General features: G+C 42.0%; 1 protein-coding gene across 8 annotated transcripts in view; it reads right to left on the bottom strand.

Annotated features, from left to right (window-relative positions):
- ECT2L (epithelial cell transforming 2 like) overlaps window positions 1-20,752 on the bottom strand; it is a 58,892-nt gene that overhangs the window by 37,301 nt on the left and 839 nt on the right. For all 8 annotated transcript variants that reach the window (XM_045011734.1, XM_045011735.1, XR_006578482.1 and 5 more), the window contains exons 2-11: window positions 19,799-20,032; window positions 15,203-15,315; window positions 11,710-11,872; window positions 10,283-10,535; window positions 7,519-7,655; window positions 5,625-5,737; window positions 4,305-4,443; window positions 2,753-2,921; window positions 1,916-2,041; window positions 359-451 (exon numbers count right to left, since the gene is read on the bottom strand). In XM_045011734.1, the coding sequence (XP_044867669.1) occupies window positions 359-451; window positions 1,916-2,041; window positions 2,753-2,921; window positions 4,305-4,443; window positions 5,625-5,737; window positions 7,519-7,655; window positions 10,283-10,535; window positions 11,710-11,872; window positions 15,203-15,315; window positions 19,799-19,990 (1,498 nt within the window). In that variant the 5' untranslated portion in view covers window positions 19,991-20,032. The remainder of the gene's footprint in view (window positions 1-358; window positions 452-1,915; window positions 2,042-2,752; window positions 2,922-4,304; window positions 4,444-5,624; window positions 5,738-7,518; window positions 7,656-10,282; window positions 10,536-11,709; window positions 11,873-15,202; window positions 15,316-19,798; window positions 20,033-20,752) is intronic.

Raw genomic sequence — 20,752 nt, 5'->3', positions numbered from 1 at the left:
ATTTGAAGACCACTATCATGTAAATCTGTGATTTGATTTTATAGTATCACACTGGGTCTTTAGTAAACCATGCTCGCCTTCTAAAATTGGTCAAATACCAACATCCTTCCTCTATACACCTACTTCTATCCCTCATTTTCCAAAAGCAGGTTTAGAATAATTTTCTCTTGCTTTTATCAAATAATTCTTACATTGCTTATGGGCAAAATAAGTCTCTATATTAAGTTGTAAATAAACCATTTTTCTCTTACTTGGGAAATGCTGACTCAGTTTCTCCAAGCCATGTAAAATGTGGCCAAATACCAGATGTGCCACATAGCTACCTTTATAAATGTGTGTAATAACTTTCTGTACTTACTGTGCTGATAAGATCCAGTTGCAATTCCTGTGGGGGTTCTGAAGAGCACACCAGTTAGCTGAGTCAGCTGGGAAAGGACTTCTATCCCTGCCTCTGAAAAGATGCATTCTTTTTTCTAGTTCATAACATTCTGTATTATTTACATCACTTAAATATCACAGCCACTACAGTCCACTAGCCAATTGTTTTTCTCCATACTATTATCATTCATCTGAAAACAAAAGGAATCTAAACTTTTTTTCAAGGCTAGATGAAAATGTCATGTCTTTGTGAATTAACAGTACTTTTATGGTTTTTATCATATTATTCTGAAAACTCTGCTATATTTACCAACAGCATGAAAGATGTCCTGTGTATCTTAACAAAATGACACTGTGAAGGAACAATCACATCCACTAACATGGACAAAAAACTAGAAAAGTTGTTGGTTTTGACGTGAGATCCCTATTGAAGTAAATAACTCCAGTTTCATTCTAATGTCAATGAAGAGACACATAGTGTGAGTTTGTGGGGCCCCTAAGAAGAATAGAATGAATTAAAGATGCACCAGTTTTGAAGTGCATCTTATTCCTTCCAAGACAAGAAAAATAACATAATAGGAGTGGATACTATTCTTTAGTTCTAAAATGACCTGCTTGATGCCAGCTAAGGAGACGACCTTGCAAAGCTGAGCAAATGGCAGATGTGGGTGCTCAGAAGTCTTTGGACATGCTCAGCACCTTGCAAGATCAACCTTTAATATCTCCCAAACAGACTGAGGTAATTGAAGAGAATGAGATAAATAGAATATATCTGCCTCTTTGATATAATAGATATATTCTATTTATATCATTATATTATTCTATTTATATCAGCTCAGCAGCTGTGTGAAACTATTCTGCTTTCTAATGGACTCTGTACACTCATCATTTGTATTATCATAGCACCTATGAGTTTTAGTCATGGAGCAGGACCCCATTGTGCTAGGTACTGTACAAACACACAACAAAAAGACTCTCCCTGCCCCTGCTCCAAATAGAGCTGGTTGAAAGTGTTTCTTCTCCCCCCACCCCCATGGAAAATTTTTGACTTTTCTGCAAAGAGCAAAAACTTTCAGACAAAGTCAAAAATTTCTGTTCTGAACAATGTGATTTGTGGAACCAAATTGAAAAGTAATGTTTTAGCTTGGTTTGATGTTAAACTGTGTCTGTGAGCTTTGGATGCCTATATACCCCCTTCTCCTCTGTAAGCCAGGCTTCTTGGTTGGACTATATGTCTCACGATGCATCACAGTCATCTCTCTGTGCATAATAGAAGCCCCATACCTGTGGTGGCTCGAGAGATGTTGTCTAGCTCGGGCTTGGCCCACAGAGGAAAATGGGGACAAGAGGCACCCAAACTACAACTCCCACAAAACTATTCCCGTGTTCAGATTTTTTCAACAAAAAGTCAAAATTCTCCACAGAAAGAACCCAATTTTCTTCCAACCTCAATTTCAACAAGCCCTACTCAGTAGTGAACAGGGACACAATGGACTGGGAGATTCTCCATCATATCAGAAGTTCAAACAAAACTGACCTGATGCTGCCAGAGGAACAAAGATGTCCACATAACCACCTTCCTCTGGAGACATTACACAACCTAGCTTCTCCCAAAATTCTCTCACTTCAGGACTCAGAATGTTCTCAATACTGATTCTGCAGCCTGAAAAACATTTAAATAAAAGTCAACAAAAGAAATAAAATTTCCATGAGGGTTTCATTCTGCTCAAAATTCTTCCCTCCTGTATTCATACCATTACTTCCCTTCCCAGGACTTAACACAGTCTTTCCTCAAATCTCTTTTTTAAGGGCAATGTGCTAACTTTCAAACCTGAGCGATTTCTTGTCCTCCATTTTTTTAGTAACTGCTCGCTCTCTCTCTCTGTTCCCCTTTCTCTAAATTTATTTTCTCTGTACCATGTATTCTCTCTCTTCTGGCTATTACTTTTTTCTTTGTGCCTGTGTCGACTTGTTTCTCTCTCTCTCATCTTCCTTTTATCCCTTATTTAACCTCATGGTCAGACCTTTAGCTGCTTTGGACTAGCATCACGTGTCCAATCTCCTTTTTTATGACAGCAGAGATGGCTGTACCATCTCTTTTTGTCATATTTTCTCTGGCTTTTAACTAATTATCAAGCCCTTGATCCTACAAGCTTTTACATCTAGGCAGCCCCTACTCTGGTGGTGAGTCCTAGTGATTACAATGGAAGGTACAGAGGTCTACCTGCCAGAAACAAATTATAGTTGGATCAGTGACCAATTTGCTAGCTTGATTAACTTTGTATTTTCATGCTGTTTCCCCTTTTGGAATACCTAAACATGATATGGCATTGACATGTTCCCAGTTAGTTTCTCTGCTTTTCTCTGCCCCTACCTTGAAGTAAATTGATCTCTCTGGAGTTTCCATCACTAAAAATCCCTATACTCTTTGCTTTTCGGCCATCCAGAGCCTTTTCTATGTAAAAAAGGAGGCTTTCCAATGTCATTCCGCAATGTTCATACAACACAGAAATCACCCCAGGTTTGATGCTGTCCAGCACCATCTACAGAAATAAATCAGTTAATATCTTCAATAAATAAATCCTGCTTTTCTCAAAATGTAATTCCATGAAAAATATATAATTCTTAATTCAATATTCATTTGTAGAACGCATCACATCATATTATTATTTTACACATTAAAGAATTTCTGTGTGTAATTAATTACTATTCAGCTTTGTCCTATGGCCCCATAATGCCACTGGATATGAGATGATTTCTCCAACAACCTTTACAAAAGGAAAATATCACTCCTGCAATTCGTTGTGCATGAGCAGTCTGGCACTCCTCGTGAACCCCCAGTGAAGTTAATTGTGTGCTGTAGAGATGCAGCTGTGTATCCACACACACTGATTTTTAGGATCAGGGCCATAACCTTTACCAGGAAACAAAACGCTGCTTGGGTGGTCTGCTTAGCTTCCTACTTATTATTTCCCACTGATGCTTTGCTGAAACTCAGATTGTATTCAACTTTTTAAATACATATACAGGATGGGCTGTTTTTGAAGTGAACATCCTGGACTTTTCTTTGATTAGCTATAACACTGACTGTCTTACACAAATTAGCACTTAAACCATATGATTTGTTTTTATTACTTCAAATCACATAGTGTCAGTGAATTAAAAAATGTGCAGCTCCCGACACTCACGCAGAGACAGCATTTTTTTTTTACAGTTTCATATTAAACTCCAAATTTCTGCATTAGAGATTCATCTAGGTCCATGATGCTCAAACTTTTCCAGTGACCCCACCCCCACCAGTAATGGAATCTGTCCGTGCCCCCATTACTGGACAGTCAAGGCTTTTTCTGCACAGAGCTTGGGTTGAAGGCAGAACTAGCGGCAGAATGGGGACGGATGAGGAGCTGGGGCTAGAGGCAGCAGAGCTGGGCTAGAGACAGAGAGGGAGTCAGGGCAGAGCAGGACTGGGGGCTGAATGGGTTGGAGGCAGAGCTGGTCTGGGGGTGGATTGGGGCTGGAAGTGTGGCGCTTTCTCCCCACCCCCTGCGGGGGTTAGCTCCGGCCCCAGCGCTGCACACACCCTGAACATTCCTCCACGCCCCCCCCCTATTGAGAAGCACTGATTTAGGCCCATAATATTACTTTACCGACATTTTAATCTTATGCTTTCCTTTGTTTTTCTTCACTTTACAGTGCACTTTCGCTGAGACCCTAATCCTGTAAACACTTAATGGGCTGACTTGTGAGCAAAATTAAGCACATGTATGCGTATTTGCAGGACTGAGGCTATAGTAGACTCCAGGAAGGATGCTTTCTTTGCAGGGGAAGGATGAACAGATTGCAGTCTCAGGTACATCCCCGGATGTAGTTTGGGTGCACAGAACCCAAACTATTCAAAAAAGAGAGAACTTAGAAGACATTCCTACCTCATATGCAGGAATCCTGGATGATATCAAAACCAGGTATGGCTCAAGTGGATATGCAAAACTGCTATGTTTTTGGTAGACACGCTGACAGTGTTTGTAAGGTAACACAGGGTCAGATCTGCTTCCAGTCACATTCTTTCTACAGAAGGAAAAGCAAAAACTCAAGCAGTATATCCTTTAAAGATTATCTCTCTTTTTTACTTTAATGCAGAAATAAGACATTAGGGTATGAAAATACCTGTCTAAACCTCAGTTACACTGAATAGACATGCAGTGTTGTGTTTTGTAAATACATTTACAGCAACTTGTATTATTCTATTCTGTGCCTCCTGAAGGCCACCACTTCTGTGAGAAAATGAACCTTAATCACCTACTACCTATTGAGATCACTGAGTTCCAAATACCTACAGGTCAGCCATTTGCACTCTTTTTTGTGTTTATTTTTATGCTATGTCTTAGTAGTGCTGGTGATAGGAAAAATATTCCTCAGTGCCCTCGTTTGCTCTGTGGTGAAAAGATTTTAAATTTACAATCTCAATACACGTAAAGAACAAATTGATTTGTTCTCTGTAAGCCCACCAAAAAAAATGAATTTACAAGATCTTCTCCCTAAGTAGGTTTAGCCAATGAAAAGTACAACTCTAGACTTCAAAGTTTTGTCATTAGCCCCCCATCCAGGCTTAGCATGAAATAGCTCTACAAGGTTCCCATTTTATGGCTGGACCAGCAACATGTTGAGGGTGGTATGCTGCATTATGGGAGAGCCTCTCTAGTTTCTTGTTCTCCATATCTTTGAACTTCAGGGTGATGGTTTAAGACCAGATCAGCTGATCTGGGCCCCCAAATCTCCAAGAATGGTTGCTTCAGGCCAATCTGGGCCCAAGAATCTAGAGTGGGAAACTAGTATTTTTGGCCACACCCTCATGCAGAACACCAGGTTTCTACCCAACCTCAAGTTTCAGTTCCCTCCCCAGGATTACACCCAAGTGGTGTCAGTTAAATAGAGGACTTTGCATGGGCCAGACGTATCGTCTGCATGCCAGTTCGTGGATTTGCTTCTTCCAACACTGAGGAAGAGCGGCACAGCTTTAAGAGAGGGAACCTATGTGGTAATTATTTAGAACTAATTGACAAAGTTGAGCTCCATCAAGGTGTTAGTGTGCTAAAAGCCACCTGACATGACCACAAAGATCTGCAGTTTTGTGTGCTGTTTTCTACAATGTATTCTGTCACCTTTATTAATCACTGCATTTTGGGTACTATTTTCTATGTGGTTTTGGAATTATCACCAGCATTTTGAAAATCTTGAGTCCTGCTTACCTTTTGGGCAAAGTTTTTAAGGAGGCCAAAACAAGCTGTTTTTCTGCTGCTAGATTAAAGTTTGATACAGGTTTCATTTCTTCAGAAAGCAGCATTGAAAGAGCATTCTTTTCCTGAAAGCATTTAAACAAAAATGCTGAGAAATATGTATGATGCAGTGTAATAACATATGGTTCAGTAATTACACAATGCAGCAGTTAAGAAATTCTGTCTTGCGTCTACTGATAAAAAAGCTTAAACTTATTTTACCGATGACAGACATAAAGTAAGATGTATTTAACTGAGTTTCTCAGAACAATACTTGAGAATACAACTCTAATAGTGGCTCAGACACAATCTTGTAAATTGTGTAATATGGATGCAAACTAAGGCACTGATCCTATACAGAGCTTCACAAGGATGCGGGGGTTCGTCAGTATTTATAGTGGAGGGTGAAAGAAGATTGTCCAGTAGCATATTTCTTGGGCTGCCATACCAGCTTCATCTAAACACTTTTACTTTCTGTGCTGCCAGTGCCTTGCTTTGAACCTCAGCATGTATATTTCAAGTCACAAAGCAATGTTAATTGTACTCAACTGCTTTACAAGTTGGGTTACAGACTGAATCTAGCTGTAATCACAGAATACAGTTTAGTCAAGTATGAAATTAACTGTATTAAGAATAAGTCTGTATGTTTGTCACTTCTGCTTTCCATGGCAAAGATCATGACTTTTAGGGGATTCTAATTTTTTTTAAATAGTTGTTTTACAAGTCTCTTCTTTCAATTTTAACAGCTCTTTTTTATGTGTTTTTTTGTGTGTGTTTTGAAATCTTAATGTATTTTAAAATGATAAGTGATGGCTATAAATGCTTTTTCCAGTAGAAAATAAGCAAACGAGGAAGCAAAATATTCTGTGCCATGACTTTTCAGACTTTTTATTGACACCCAATCAGTCTTATTTATGAGATAAAAGACACAAAGTAGACACAAAGACCAATCCTGCAAAGACATAAAGATATGAGTAACTTTACCTATCAGAGTAGTCAAACCTCTACACTGCAAAAAAAATCCCACGGTAGCAAGTCTTGGAGCCTGGGTCAACTGACTTGGGCTCACAGGGCTTACACTACAGGGCTTAAAATAGCAGTGTAGAAGTTCCTGCTAAGGCTGGAGCCTAGGCTTTGAGTCCCAGGGACGGGGACGGTCTCAGAGGCTGGGATCCAGCCTTAGCAGGAACTTCTACACTGCTATTTTTAGCCTCGCAGCATGAGTCCTGTTAGCCCAGGTCAGGTGCTCTAAGACTTGTACCATGGGTTTGGGGGGTTGGTTTTTTTGTAGTGTAGTCATACCCTCAGTTGCTCATGAGCCTAAGTCTTTGCAGGAGTGGCTCCCTCACATCAGCCTACTAGCTGATCAGCCACTTACACTTGCCAGTATTTACTATAACAAAGCCTGCCATGTAGTAGCACCGTGCACCATTCTGAACTAATAATTACACAAGTATAACAGGATCTCTATGCTTTATCATATATATTTCGGACAAAACATTGTCCACATATTACTTAGGGTCTTGGTGTCCCAGCCTTACTCATGGTACATAGTATCTTACAAAGTTCTCGTTGGAGGTCAAAAGGGAGTATGCAGTGAGTAGGGCATGACTAAGGGTGGCAGAATCAGGTCCGCAATAAATCGTGAACCATACTCTGTGCTGACTTCAGTGGGATTATATGAAGCACAAATCAATTAAGAGTTTTAATTGCTTTTAATTACGTGGAATGTATTTCAAGTAGTTCTGATTTAAACAGGATCTGTGTTAGCACTGCCAACCAATCTCAGGATTCAGCACTTAATGCTTGCACAAAAAAAGAGCAATTTTCAAAGGATAAAAAGAAAGTACATTTGGGGGGAAATTACCTTAATTAGTTGCAAAATTGCCTGTAGTCTAGCCCCGTCCTGGATCGTCTGCGCCTGACTTGGCTGTAATCGCGATTTTAAGAATCTCGGGCTCCAAGTCCCACTCATCCAAGGTAGTCGAGCTTTGAATAACTCCTCTGAAAAACAAGCATCACTAGACCCAGCTGTTTAACCCCATGTGTTTCCACTGATGGGGAAGTACACACTAACAGGAGTAACAATGCTGTGACTAGGGAAATAATCCATATGAAAATTAGCATGTTAGTTTTACATGGCAGTCTTTAGATTTTATCTAAACTGAGCACCCTGCCTGAAAAGTCCTCCTCATTTTTGGCTAAGAATTGGTCATTCTACTAAAATGAAGTTGTCTTGTAGTAATAACTGAAATGAAAATAGTGTTGACAACCTGACTAGTTCAAAAAATAATCAGTTCAGTTTAAAAAAATCAGATGAATGTCTTAACAGTCATGAGATTTAAAAAAATGGGGACTATTTTCATGTGTCTTCTGATTTTGGAGGACTTGGGATTCATATTTTCAAGTTTTTTCTCTCTAATCAGAAAGAGTAGAAGCCTACTGTTTAAAAAAGGAAAACAGAGTCTCACATAATCACATGACTCTGGGTGCTGCGGTTTAGAAAAAATGTCAAATATGAGACTTGAAAGAAAACTTGGGGACTTGACAGCACCGAAGGTGTGGTCTCCATGAAAACTATATGAATAGTGACATCCTTTCAAACAAATATTAATGAAGAGGGGAGAACCATGTTGGCTGAATGAAAATTCACAATCTATATCTAATATCCATTTTGAAGCACTTGAAGGAGAAGAAGGTGATCCCAAACAGTCAACATGGATTCACCAAGGGCAAGTCATGCCTGACCAACCTGATTGCCTTCTATGATGAGATAACTGGCTCTGTGGATATGGGGAAAGCGGTAGATGTGATGTATCTTGACTTTAGCAAAGCTTTTGATATGGTCTCCCACAGTATTCTTGCCAGCAAGTTAAAGAAGTATGGGCTGGATGAATGGACTATAAGGTGGATAGAAAGCTGGCTAGATCATCAGGCTCAACGGGTAGTGATCAACAGCTTGATGTCTAGTTGGCAGCCAGTATCAAGTGGAGTGCCCCACGGGTCGGTCCTGCGGCCAGTTTTGTTCAACATCTTTATTAATTATCTGGATGATGGAATGGATTGCTCCCTCAGCAAGTTTGCAGATGACGCTAAGCTGTGGGGAGAGGTAGATACACTCGAGGGTAGGGATAGGTTCCAGAGTGACCTAGACAAACTGGAGGATTGGGCCAAAAGAAATCTGGTGAGGTTCAACAATGACAAGTGCAGAGTCCTGCACTTAGGAAGGAAGAATCCCATGCACCGCTACAGGCTGTGGGCCAACTGGCTAAGAAGCAGTACTGCAGAAAAGGACCTGGGGATTACAGTGGACAAGAAGTTGGATATGAGTCAGCAGTGTGCCCTTATTAGCCCAGGAGGCCAACGGCATATTGGGCTGTATTAGAAGGAGCGTTGCCAGCAGATCGAGGGAAGTGATTATTCCCCTCTATTCGGCACTGGTGAGGCCACAACTGGAGTATTGAGTACAGTTTTGGTCCCTCCACTACAGAAGGGATGTGGACAAATTGGAGAGAGTCCAGCGGAGGGCAATGAAAATGATTAGGGGGCTGGGGCTCATGACTTATGAGGAGAGGCTGAGGGGACTGGGGTTATTTAGTCTGCAGAAGAGTGAGGGGGGATTTGATAGCAGCCTTCAACTACCTGAAGGAGGGTTCCAAAGAGGATGGAGCTAGGCTGGTCTCAGTGGTGGCAGATGAGAGAACAAGGAGTAATGGTCTCAAGTTGCAGTGGGGGAGGTTTAGTTTGGATATTAGGAAAAACTTTTTCACTAGGAGGGTGGTGAAGCACTGGAATGGGTTACCTAGGGAGGTGGTGGAATCTCCATCCTTAGAGGTTTTTAAGGCCTGGCTTGACAAAACCCTGGCTGGGATGATTTAGTTGGTGTTGGTCCTGTTTTGAGCAGGGGATTGAACTAGATGACCTCCTGAGGTCTCTTCCAACCCTAATATTCTATGATTCTATGATTAATATAAAATACACTGATTATTATACTTGTAGACAAAAATCTCTATGCTGAACACTGTTTAATAAAAGTCTGATATATCATAGAATTCCATGGAAATATTTCTTAGTCTTAAGTTTTCTTTAAATAATTTTATACAAAACCTACATGTTGACCTAAACTTGACTAAGGATTCCTTTAATGCATTGACTGTATTTGTAGCTATAAATAAAATTTCTACAGGACACCCTGGTACTGGGTCTTTTTTCCTTTCAAACCTTCATTTTCCTAAATTGGAAAGCAATATGTGCCAGACTGGAAAGAAATTAAGTCCTCAACCACACACTGACAGTTTGAGGTTTCTATTATTTCCATAGCTGAGATGTACTAGAAACCCCACTAGACACTATTAAGCCTGAACATTTTTATCCCTTTCCTACAGGCATATCAAATATGACTAAACAACCATATAGAAGAAACGAAATCTATTGATATATTTATCATTTTCAGCCCTTGCCCTTTTGATATTAAAAATTAATTTTAAAAAAATCTGCAAAGATAAGTTTTCCTAAAGAAAAGGTCTTTGACTACTTGAATACTTTAGGTGCTTTATCACTTTCAGAAGACAGTGTTTCTTATTTTAACATTAATCTCAGAAGAAAGAGGTCTTTATTTTAATACCACTGACTCTTGTGTAATGTTAATCTCTCCCGAATAATTTTTCGTAGCCATTTTTCGCGTAGCCTTTCTTCCTTCTCCTCATTTTCAGGTTTTGGTTCATTGAGGGTCCCATAGATTTCAGTGGCTTCTCTTGGGGTGAAGTAATCTAAGCTCGATGCACAGGCAATATAATGTCGCTTCCAAGCACTGTATTCGTTGTCTGCTGGAGTGTAGGGCAGGAACCATCCAAACTTAACACATTTTGGCACCCACAAACAGTCCTTAAGACAAGAAAGAGGTAAAAGAGAGACAATAAAGTGAGGACAAAAAGCTTTCTATTTAATCTTGGGTTTTCATACTGCCACTGCTCACAGTAGTATCTGAGAATAAATCAAACATGGGACCTCCATAAATATGCTACAGTGAGATTTCTTTTTTTATGAAGTGCCTAGTACTTTTACAGAACAAATAAAAATACATCGTCCCTCTGTCTCAAACAGCTTGCTGCAACATTTTCTTATATGCAGAGGCCAGCACTGTTCCTGAGGATGAATAATCAGATAAAGTCAATGAATTCAAATGAGAGAGGTGCATTTGTTTTTGTTCTGTTTTAAAATTCTTCATTATCTGGAAATCTGCAAATAACGGCATTGTCTTGTCCCCTTGATTGTCATATTTGGCACTGAGGAACAGAAAGAGTAGGCTAATTGTTGTACCACTTTGAGCAGCTTCTGAAGATGAATATTTATTTTATTTTAATTCAATAAATAGTATTGTGCCTATCTATTTAGACAAATCATAACAAACAGTAGTATTGTGGATATTCCAAAATGCTAAGCACTAGCATTATCAATATCCATATGGCCACAGCAATCTCTATAAATTACAGAGTTTAGGACATCCAGCTAACTACATAGCTCTAAATTACATACTGGGTCCTGTTGCTTGATGTGTGCATTTAAAGACCAAAGCCAAAACAGGGTTAAGTATAGAAGCAAAGCAGCAGAATGAAATATAGAATGAGAATTAGTTTCTGACAAGAGAAAATATAAATGCCTTTATGTGTAATATGCTCTTAGTGATTGAGATGTTCTTGCTAGGGTTGGATGAAGCTGGTTCCAACAATTTATAGTGAATTAAATAGAGCAAAGTTTAAAAGGTTATTTTGTCAAGTGCATGAAAGAGTTGAAAATTCTGGTACAGAAGATCTTTCTAATTATTATTAGGTATGCTAGACAGAAGATTGAGCATTTATCTGAGTGCTGTACAAGATACAAAATTGCTTTGGCAAATTATGCTAATTACAATATGCTGTTTCAGATTTCCCATTTCATGTATGTGGTACCCCTTAAAGGTACTGCAAATGTCCAGTTACAGATCCTATTCCTATCAAAATCAATAAGAAAATTCTTCTTGATTGCCATGGGAGTGGGACCAGGCCTACAATGAACAAACCTGTTCGGTTATAAACTTCCAGTGCCAGCTGACTTGGGCAGCTGCACACAGCTCCCTGGGGCTGAGAAAGGAGAAGATGTATAAAGATATGAAACGTGGCAGCACTCTGGTGAAATCCACTTTGGTCACTGGAATCCTCTCTGCAAACCAGTTTTGGGTAAATCTGTAAAGAGACAGATATTCACCGTAGTTAAAATCCTGTTGAGATTCTATTCTGTCACTCTATTGGTCTTCCCTTTCAGAAAACCTGAGATCTATTTGAAGAATATTGTCAGGAGTGAAGTGATTCCTATGAGGGCATCATTTGCAAAGTGCTTTGGGACACATTGGGAAGAGATTAAAGATGCATTTAAGTCTAATTAGTTGGCCATTTCTCTATTGATAGCGTTGCATCTCAGTGACATAATGCAACATTTTGAGAGCAAATCTAGACTTTTATGTAAAGAGGAACATTGCATTATTGCAACTAGTGAACTGTATGTCTTTCAAAACAAAACTATGCCAAGAGTGTGATCATTTCAACAGAACCAATTACGTTTATTCCAGGCCCTTATATCACTGAGGTTGGTTTTATTGCTCTGCAGAAGATTGGAAACCTTTGTATTTGTAGTAGCCATTTTCTATTATTAGTAATCCAATAGGTCAGGAGTTTGAGATGAGTCTTGCCAGTAAAGAAACTATTAGATAATATGCCTGTTATCCTGGGCCTGTGTGAATAATATATAAATCAATCCAGATGTTTGGATGGGAAAGGATCAAGACATCCAGGGAAAGAGTTAAAGATCTCTCTCATTTTTAATAATCACAAGTGGCCAGGAAACAACTCTGCAAACCCTTACTCACACACAGCCCAATAGAAGTCAGTGTATATAAGGGATGTCATGATTAGGCCCTTATTTTATAAGAGCTGACTAAAACCTGGTCTTGTCCTGTGAGATACAGAGCTCTCTCTGCTCCCATTAGGAGCTAGTGGGAACTTTTTGTGTTCAGTACCTTGCAAAGATGATTCTTTGGGACCTGATTCTGCAATATACCCGTATTGTCCCTAGTATAGGCCGCACTTTTTTCCCCTAATGTGAGTGTTTAAACTAGGGGTGCGGCCTACAATCGGGACAATAGCCGCGGCGGGGAGCCCAGAGCCCTTTAAATCCCAGCCGCGGCCGGGAATCAGAGGGCTCTGGGCTGCCCCAGCCGTGTCCCCGCCTCCCCCGCCGCCTGGCCCCGGCCCCGCGTACCTGCCTCCGCCGGCCGCGTCCCCGCCTCCCCTGCTGCCCGGCCCCGCGCACCCGCCTCCGCCGGCCCTGGCCTCGCGCCGCCCGGCTCCAGCCCCAGCCGTGTCCCCGCCTCCCCCGCCGCCCGGCCCCAGCCCCGTGTACCCGCCTCCGCCGGCCCCGGCCTCAGGGCCGCCCAGAGGGGGGGGCAAGGGGGCAATTTGCCCCCGGGCCCAGCAGGGGCCCCCACAAGAGTTTTTCGGGGCCCCCAGAGTGGGGTCCTTCACTCGCTCCGGGGGGCCCGGAAAACTCTTGCGGGGCTGGGCGCAGGAGCTTCTTCTGCTCCTGGTCTTCGCCTGCGGGGGGGGGTCCTTCCGCTCCGGGGCGGAAGGACCCCCCACTGGCGAGTTACCGCCCAAGCGGGACCCGCTGCCGAAGTGCAGCCCGGTCTTCGGCGGTAATTCGGCTGCGGGGGGCCCTTCCGTTCCAGGACCCGCTGCCGAAATGCCCCGAAGACCGGGCTGCACTTCAGCCGCGGGTCCTGCTTCGGCGGTAATTCGGCGGCGGGGGCGCTCCGCGGCGGGTCTTCGGGACTCTTCGGTGGCAGGTCCCGGAACGGAAGGGCCCCCCCCCCGCCGAAGACCCCGGGCTCCCGGAATTCTCTGGGTGGCCCTGCCTGGCCCCGCGTCCCCCGGCGCCGGCCCCGCATCCCCCGCCGCCCGGCTCTGGCCCCGGCACCACATCCCTTCCCGGCCGCCCTACTCTGGCCGGCCAGCTACCTGGCTCTGGCCGTCCGGCTCCCGCCACATCCTCCAGCTCCGGGCTCCGGCCGCGTGACTCCTGCCCCGGCCCAGCATCCCAGGGCTCCTGGCTCCAGCCGCGGCCGGACTGTAGTGCCGCCAGCCACATCCAGGCAGTGCAGTAAGGGGGCAGGGAGGGGGTGTTGGAGAGAGGGCAGGGGGGTTCGGGGTGGGGAGTGGATAGGGGTTGGGGGGGGTCAGAGGGCAGGGAACAGGGGGATTGAATAGGGGCAAGGGTCCTGGTGGGGCAGTTAGAAAGGATCAGGGGATGGATGGGGCGGTGGGAGGCAGTCAGGGGCAAGGGTTCCAGGGGCTGTCAGGGGACAGAGAGAAGGGGTGGTTGGATGGGGCAGGGGTCCCTGGGGTGGGGGGAGGTGTCAAGGAACGCGGGGGTTGGATGGGGCAGAGGTCCCTGGGGTGGGGGGAGATGTCAAGGAATGCGGGGGGTTGGATGGGGCAGGGGGTGGGGGGGCATGAACCCTAACTCTAAGAACATTTGCTAATGTTGTTGATTGTTGTGCAGGGGAGAGGGTGAGAACTGTTCCCATCAGTCTCCTTGTTGTCCATTCCTTTTCCCTTCTTTATTTACAGTATAACTACAAAATAGTTTTCAATATTTCTGAGTATATAACATATGCCGTCAAAAGCAGGACTACCAAAAGTGTTAAAAGTGTTAAAAATACTGGTACATGTCTTCCTATTCATTAAATAAAATACTGTTTTACTGTTCTACTAATGTGTATATTTTCTTTAAGTTAAAAAAAGTTAAAAATTTAATTTTTTTAAAATAGCACCAAACTTTAAGGGTGCGGCTTATAATCAGGAGCGGCCTATACTCGGAACAATACAGTATAACATGGAGCAGGTGGTTGTACCTACATGGAACCACACTGATTCCAGTGAGTCTCTGCACAGACAAAGCAGTCTGCCCACCCACCTTATAAACTGCACCATCCAGGTCCTAGATTGTGAGGTCTTTGGGCAAGGAACCTTGTTTGCTGCATGTTCTGCAGAGCACTGACCACATGGCTCAGCCAATAATATATAATACTAGATGGAAAAGCTATAGAGGTTGTTTTTTTTCTTATTTCCCTACTGATGCAATGAAAAGGGGAAAAGATGGAGAATCTGGAGCTGCAAGCCTGCACTAGACACACATCTATACACTCTCTCACGTGATTTTGCTACAATCTTAATTTTTAGGTTTTATGAATCTGACAGTGTCCTTATTAAACCAAACTGACGGGACCCTCTTACAAAAGAAAGATACAATTTCAGGTCCCAATCAGATCCATCTAGGCAGACACCGGCACTAATGTTAAATCCTCAAGGCCTTCACTGCGATTCCACAAGGGTACAAGGATCCCCTGGGCAAATCTCATTACAGAATAGGCTTGCTGTGTGTCTTATGTGACATCCATATTCATACATACCTGCTTGTTTGGAAAGACAACACTAAGTTAGTCCTTGTAACAAACTTACTTCAGTTGTGATTTACTGCATCTCATCAACATTGTGTGGAGGAATTGTTTGCGCTGCTTGTCTGTCCACAGATCAAACCAATGGCTTATGAGACTAACTCTTTCCTCAAAGAGCTGAAAGGAAACAGAGTATTTCCATATCTAGTTCAGTATGCTGTGCAGACCTCTACAAGTCTGATGCACATATAATGATACTTAGGGAGGTGGTGTGACCCTAGTAGATAGAAATTAAACTGGGCAGAGGTGCTGGAACAATTTTTATAGTAGGGGTGCTGACAGCCATTGAACCAAACTGTAAACCCTGTATATGATGGAAAACCCTTAAAGCCGGGAGTGCTGCAGTACCCCCTTGAACCCGTAGTTCAATCACCTATGAATTGGAGGCTTTTCTATATGACAAGTTACTGCAAGGCATGCCACAGTGTGAATCTACAGCAGGTGTCGGCAACCTTTCAGAAGCGGTGTGCTGAGTCTTCATTTATTCACTCTAATTCAAGGTTTTGCATGCCAGTAATACATTTTAACGTTTTTAGAAGGTCTCTTTCTATAAGTCTATAATATATAACTAAACTATTGTTTTATGTAAAGTAAATAAGGTTTTTAAAATGTTTAAGAAGCTTAATTTAAAATTAAATTAAAATGCAGAGCCCCCCGGACCGGTGGCCAGGACCTGGGCAGTATGAGTGCCACTGAAAATCAGCTCGTGTGCCACCTTCAGCACAGGTGCCATAAGTTGCCTACCCCTGATCAACAGCATACCAGCTTGCACCACAGTCATGTCCTGCACAGACACTGTAACAAGAGATTTTGCTTTTAGCTGTTTTGAAAAATTTTGCAGCACTTTGATAGAGACGAGCAGAGAAAAAATGAAAAAGGGGTTTAAAAATTGTAAAATGTCATCTCTTCCCCATCGATATAATTAAGATGGTGATAGTATCAGAACATTTTGACTGGCATAAAACACCAGTTAGTTTTAAGATTAAGGCTTTAAATAGATTACTATTACTACTGTAAATAGTGATAGTTTAAAGTTAGAAATCCAAAATAGCGGATGCAATAATCCTCTATGAAAGACACAGGGTTAGCATGTGGAAAGTTCCAGCAACTCATAGGGAATGACTCAGCATTTCTCCCAAGACCTCAAGGGGAGGAGCTCTACCGAAGATGGTGTCAGAAAGAGGAGCTTAGCTAGCTTAAAATAAGTATGACATAATGGGGAGGAGCTAGACAAAAAAAAATAGCAATTCTAATATCTAGACGCTGATTGGTTGAGCTGGGCTAATTATGCTAATAAGCAGACCTTGAGAGAGCAACCAGCATATAAAGCCCGGGGCTAGCAGGCTGAGTGTCGTGGGTTTGAGGCTTTGTGGAAGAACAGAAGCTACCTGAGAAGAACAACAGAAAATTCCAAAAAGTAGCCACCTGGGAAAGCAGCAGCAGCAGCAACTCTAAAGGTCACCACAGCAACAGCTTTCATAGCAGCACAATCAGCAGTCCCTGCCAGCAGCTACAGCCAGCAGCAACTGCCCCTACGCTTGCAGCCTGAAGCAGCAGCAGCAGCAGCAGCAGTTAGGAAAATTGTGGCCTAGACAATCCTTAACATCATTACAGACCGATCAGAAGGACCATTAAGATGAAACAGAGGGAACTTGGGTACAAGTGTAAGTCTGATTTTTCCATGTATTGTTAAGGAGTGCGTGGGTCTGTCTGTAAATAAAGCTGGATGCCTGTGTTCTGAGTGAAATCTCCCCATGCGGCGACCGCTTGTCCAGAGTTCACAGGATGTTAAAAGCTTAAATGTTAGATGTTAAATATTAAGGTATTAAATGTTAACTATTAATATTAAGTAAATAATTCTCTCTCAAACTAGAATATTGCAATGATTTATAGAGGTAATGTATATTATGTTGTATTAAGTACACCTCTACCCCGATATAACGCGACCCGATATAACACGAATTCGAATATAACGCGGTAAAACAGCGCTCCAAGGGGGTGGGGCTGCGCACTCCAGCGGATCAAAGCAAGTTCAATATAATGCGGTTTCACCTATAATGCGGTAAGATTTTTTCAGCTCCCGAGGACAGTGTTATATCAAGGTAGAGGTATATGTTATTGAATTGTAGTATTTAGGCTAGAGCCTTGATGTATACAGGGCCTCATATGCGTGTGTGTACAGTATAGATAGATAATCTATTACATTGTAACTGTTATATGAGCTACATATCTTGTGTAGTCCGTGTCTTTTATTTTGTTGTGCCACTTCATTCCTAGATATAATTCTACTGTGTTTTAATGTTTTATATATTCTTTCTTGCGTCAATTAAAAATACTGTAATTACTTATTTTTGAAAACATAAGAATTATTTATTTTTTAAATCATTTCTGCTTGTGTGTGTCAGTCCTTGAGCGGAAGGCTGTACCTGTGTCCTTTCAGTGGTTAGTAAGATTAGCTTGCTCCAGGGAGCCCTCTGCGGGTCGGAGACAAGCCCCCTGGTAACACACTGGCAATTCCTTTCAGGCTGGCCACAACCTTTTTACCCTTTTATTAAATTAGAAGTGCTATTGTAGGCTAATTTAACTGGCATCTAAAATTTAGGGTAACAACACTGTTACAGTGCAGTGGAAGTCCTGGAGTGCAGCTTAGCATGCTACATTTTCAAGTAATAGTATGCCTAGCCACACTCTAGGACTGGCATTGTGCTGCAGCAGTGATCACATGGGCCATTACTGCATGGTAAACTGTAGATTCACACCCTGGCTTTTCGTGCAGTAATTTGTCATGTAGACAAGCCCTGGGACTCAGGAGATCTATATTCTTGTATTCCTACCACGTCTTCTGCCACTGATCAGCTGTGTGACCCTGGGCAAGTCACTTCATCTCTTTGTGCCTGTTTCACTTCCTATCCTTTGTTTAAGGTCTTCAAGGAAGGGACTGTCTCTTACTTAGTGTCTGAACTGTGCCTAACCCAATGGAGACCAGATCTCAGTTGGAGCCTCTGGGAACTAGTGACTGTAATACAAAAATGAGCAGTCCAAAGGGCAGATCATTATGGAGAAGCTTACTCATTGTTCTTATCCCTGTGATGTATGGTTAAACTGTCTACCTATTTTAGGTACAGTTTTAGGTACAGTAACTCCTCACTTAAAGTTGTCCCAGTTAACATTGTTTTGTTATTAGGTTGCTGATCTATTAGAGAACATACTCGTTTAAAGTTTCGCAATGTTCCTTTTTAAAGTTGTTTGGCCTGCTCCGCTCAGACCTGACCCCTCTCCCCAGCAAGAGCACCAGGTGGGTGGAACGGGGCAAGCCCCTGCGCCCCAACCCCGCTCTCTGACAGGAGCGCCAGGTGGGCAGTATGAGGCAAGCCCCTGTGCCCTGACCCCGCTACACCCCTGCCTCAACCAAGCTTCACAATCATCATTGGTAAGTACAGTATTACATTGTTTAAAAATATTAAAAACTTATACTGTATATGTATATAGCGTCTTTTGTCTGGCGAAAAAAAATTCCCTGGAACCTACCCCCCCCCCCATTTATATTACGTCTTATGAGGAAATAGGATTCACTTAACATCATTTCGCTTAAAGTAGCATTTTTAAAAACATAACTACAACGTTAAGCGAAGAGTTACTGCATTTTTAGAGCAGCAATCACTGCAATGCCAAGGACTGGTGTATTTCTCTAACAGCCCTTGAAACTGACATTTTTGACAGAGGGCAGACATCCATTTTTGTTCTCCATGATTCTGGGTTCTGTGGGAATGACACTCTCCATTAGTTCAAAACCCCTGTACAAGAGGGACATCAAACTTAATTGTTCTCTGAGGATAGAGTCCACTTCCTCTTACTCTCTCTACTTCAATTGCTGCTCAGCAAAGGTCTTTTATACTTTCCTCTGCAGGTAAAATGAGCAATTTCTGAGTATATAAGCCTAGTGCAATTCATGTGGGATGAGGCTTTTGGGGAATGTAGTCTCATTTAGTTAAGAGCAGTACCTGATTTGATTAAAGGAAAAAGAAAAATTGTTTATAAAACATTGAACCAATACATAAATCTGTAATTTAAAAAAAATTAAAGACGTGTAATGCCATTGTACTTGACTACTCTTATAGAGCCAATCATGTGCTTGCTAATGGCCATAGGGCTTATTGCTATGAATAGTCCTTGGTCCTCACAGGCGTAATTCCTGTCAGACATTATGGCAGTAAATACATTGCCTTGAGGAAGCAGTTCATTGTTTTATTTTTAGTATTTATTTGTATTGCAGTAGCTCCTAGAAGCCACAGCCCCACTGTGCCAGTAACAGTACAGAGATATAACAGTCTGTCCCTGTCCCATTTCTGTTAAATGACCAAAGAAAATAAAGGTGCAACAGTTAAAAGACGAGATGTTGATGTAATGTTTTTAAAATGTGAGGTTGGTTTCTGATCTAATTTACATGAACATGCATCAGTGCATATATTGTAAGATGTTTCCTGTCATTGCATGTGCAAGTGAGGGTTGGGGGGGTGTTTCAAGATATGTGGCAATTTGCACCAATGCATTTCATGATAGTTGAGCCTATAAAAATGACTTCTACCAGACTGTAACTTACCTGCTTGTTGAATGATTTGTTTGCGATAGGTGTCCAAGTGCTGAACCTTGTGTTCAAGCTCCCAGTGGTCTGGATTTTACTGGAAGACACTCTGATGGACTTCACTGTGTTTTCTGCAAGGAGTCCTAAACTCTCTAGTTGCCATTGTTTAACAGTGTGGGGACTTGGTGTTACGTAAGCTGTGGTCATCATCGCATTAGTGATACTTGATTACACCAGCTTTGTTAGAGCCCCCTAGAAATTCAGTGAATTAAAGAGATATGTGATTTAATTAATTCTTAGTAGAGATGGGTGCAAACTGTAGAATTCAAACTTGGATTCAGATCTGAAGCCCACTCCCAACTCCCACTATGCTCAGTGGGGTATTTAGATCCAGAAGCCTGAATCCAGGCCCATTTTATATATTGTTTGTGTCTTAAAAATACTTTGCTGTCAATCTTATATCTTGCAATCTTACCTGTTTGTTTAGATGAGGCAGCTGGGTAAAGGGCATCAGTGTGTACATAAGCAGGCCAATGCTTGAGCTGTGATTTCATCAGATCACATAACTGAGATTGGGACTGGTCAGTAAGAACCTAGATGGGAGACTTCCCAAGAAACCCAAGCTACCGAAGAAAGTTCTGTTGCCTCAATAGGTGGGAATCTGCCCTCTGTCATATGAACCAATGATCTGGTGTGACTCTTATGGCTCCTATTCTTGTGTGGGTGCCTTCTTCTAGTCATTACAAATTCCCTGGGGGGGGTTGTATAGAGAGGGGTAGCTGCCCTATTGTTCTTGCCAAATTATAAATTGAGTAATTAGTCTACTTCTGTATTATTCTCTTGTCACCATTCCTTTTTAATACCTTTAAAATTAATGTTGGACTCATGAAAACTGCAAGAACTGTAATCTTGGAGACCAATGAATTTTATTTTCAAAATAAATATTTACCTAGTATTTACTAGGTACAGGTT

Source organism: Mauremys mutica, chromosome 3 (genome assembly GCF_020497125.1).
Source record: "Mauremys mutica isolate MM-2020 ecotype Southern chromosome 3, ASM2049712v1, whole genome shotgun sequence".
NCBI classification, from domain to species: domain Eukaryota; kingdom Metazoa; phylum Chordata; order Testudines; family Geoemydidae; genus Mauremys; species Mauremys mutica.
This window is presented reverse-complemented; position numbering and strand designations above follow the sequence as displayed.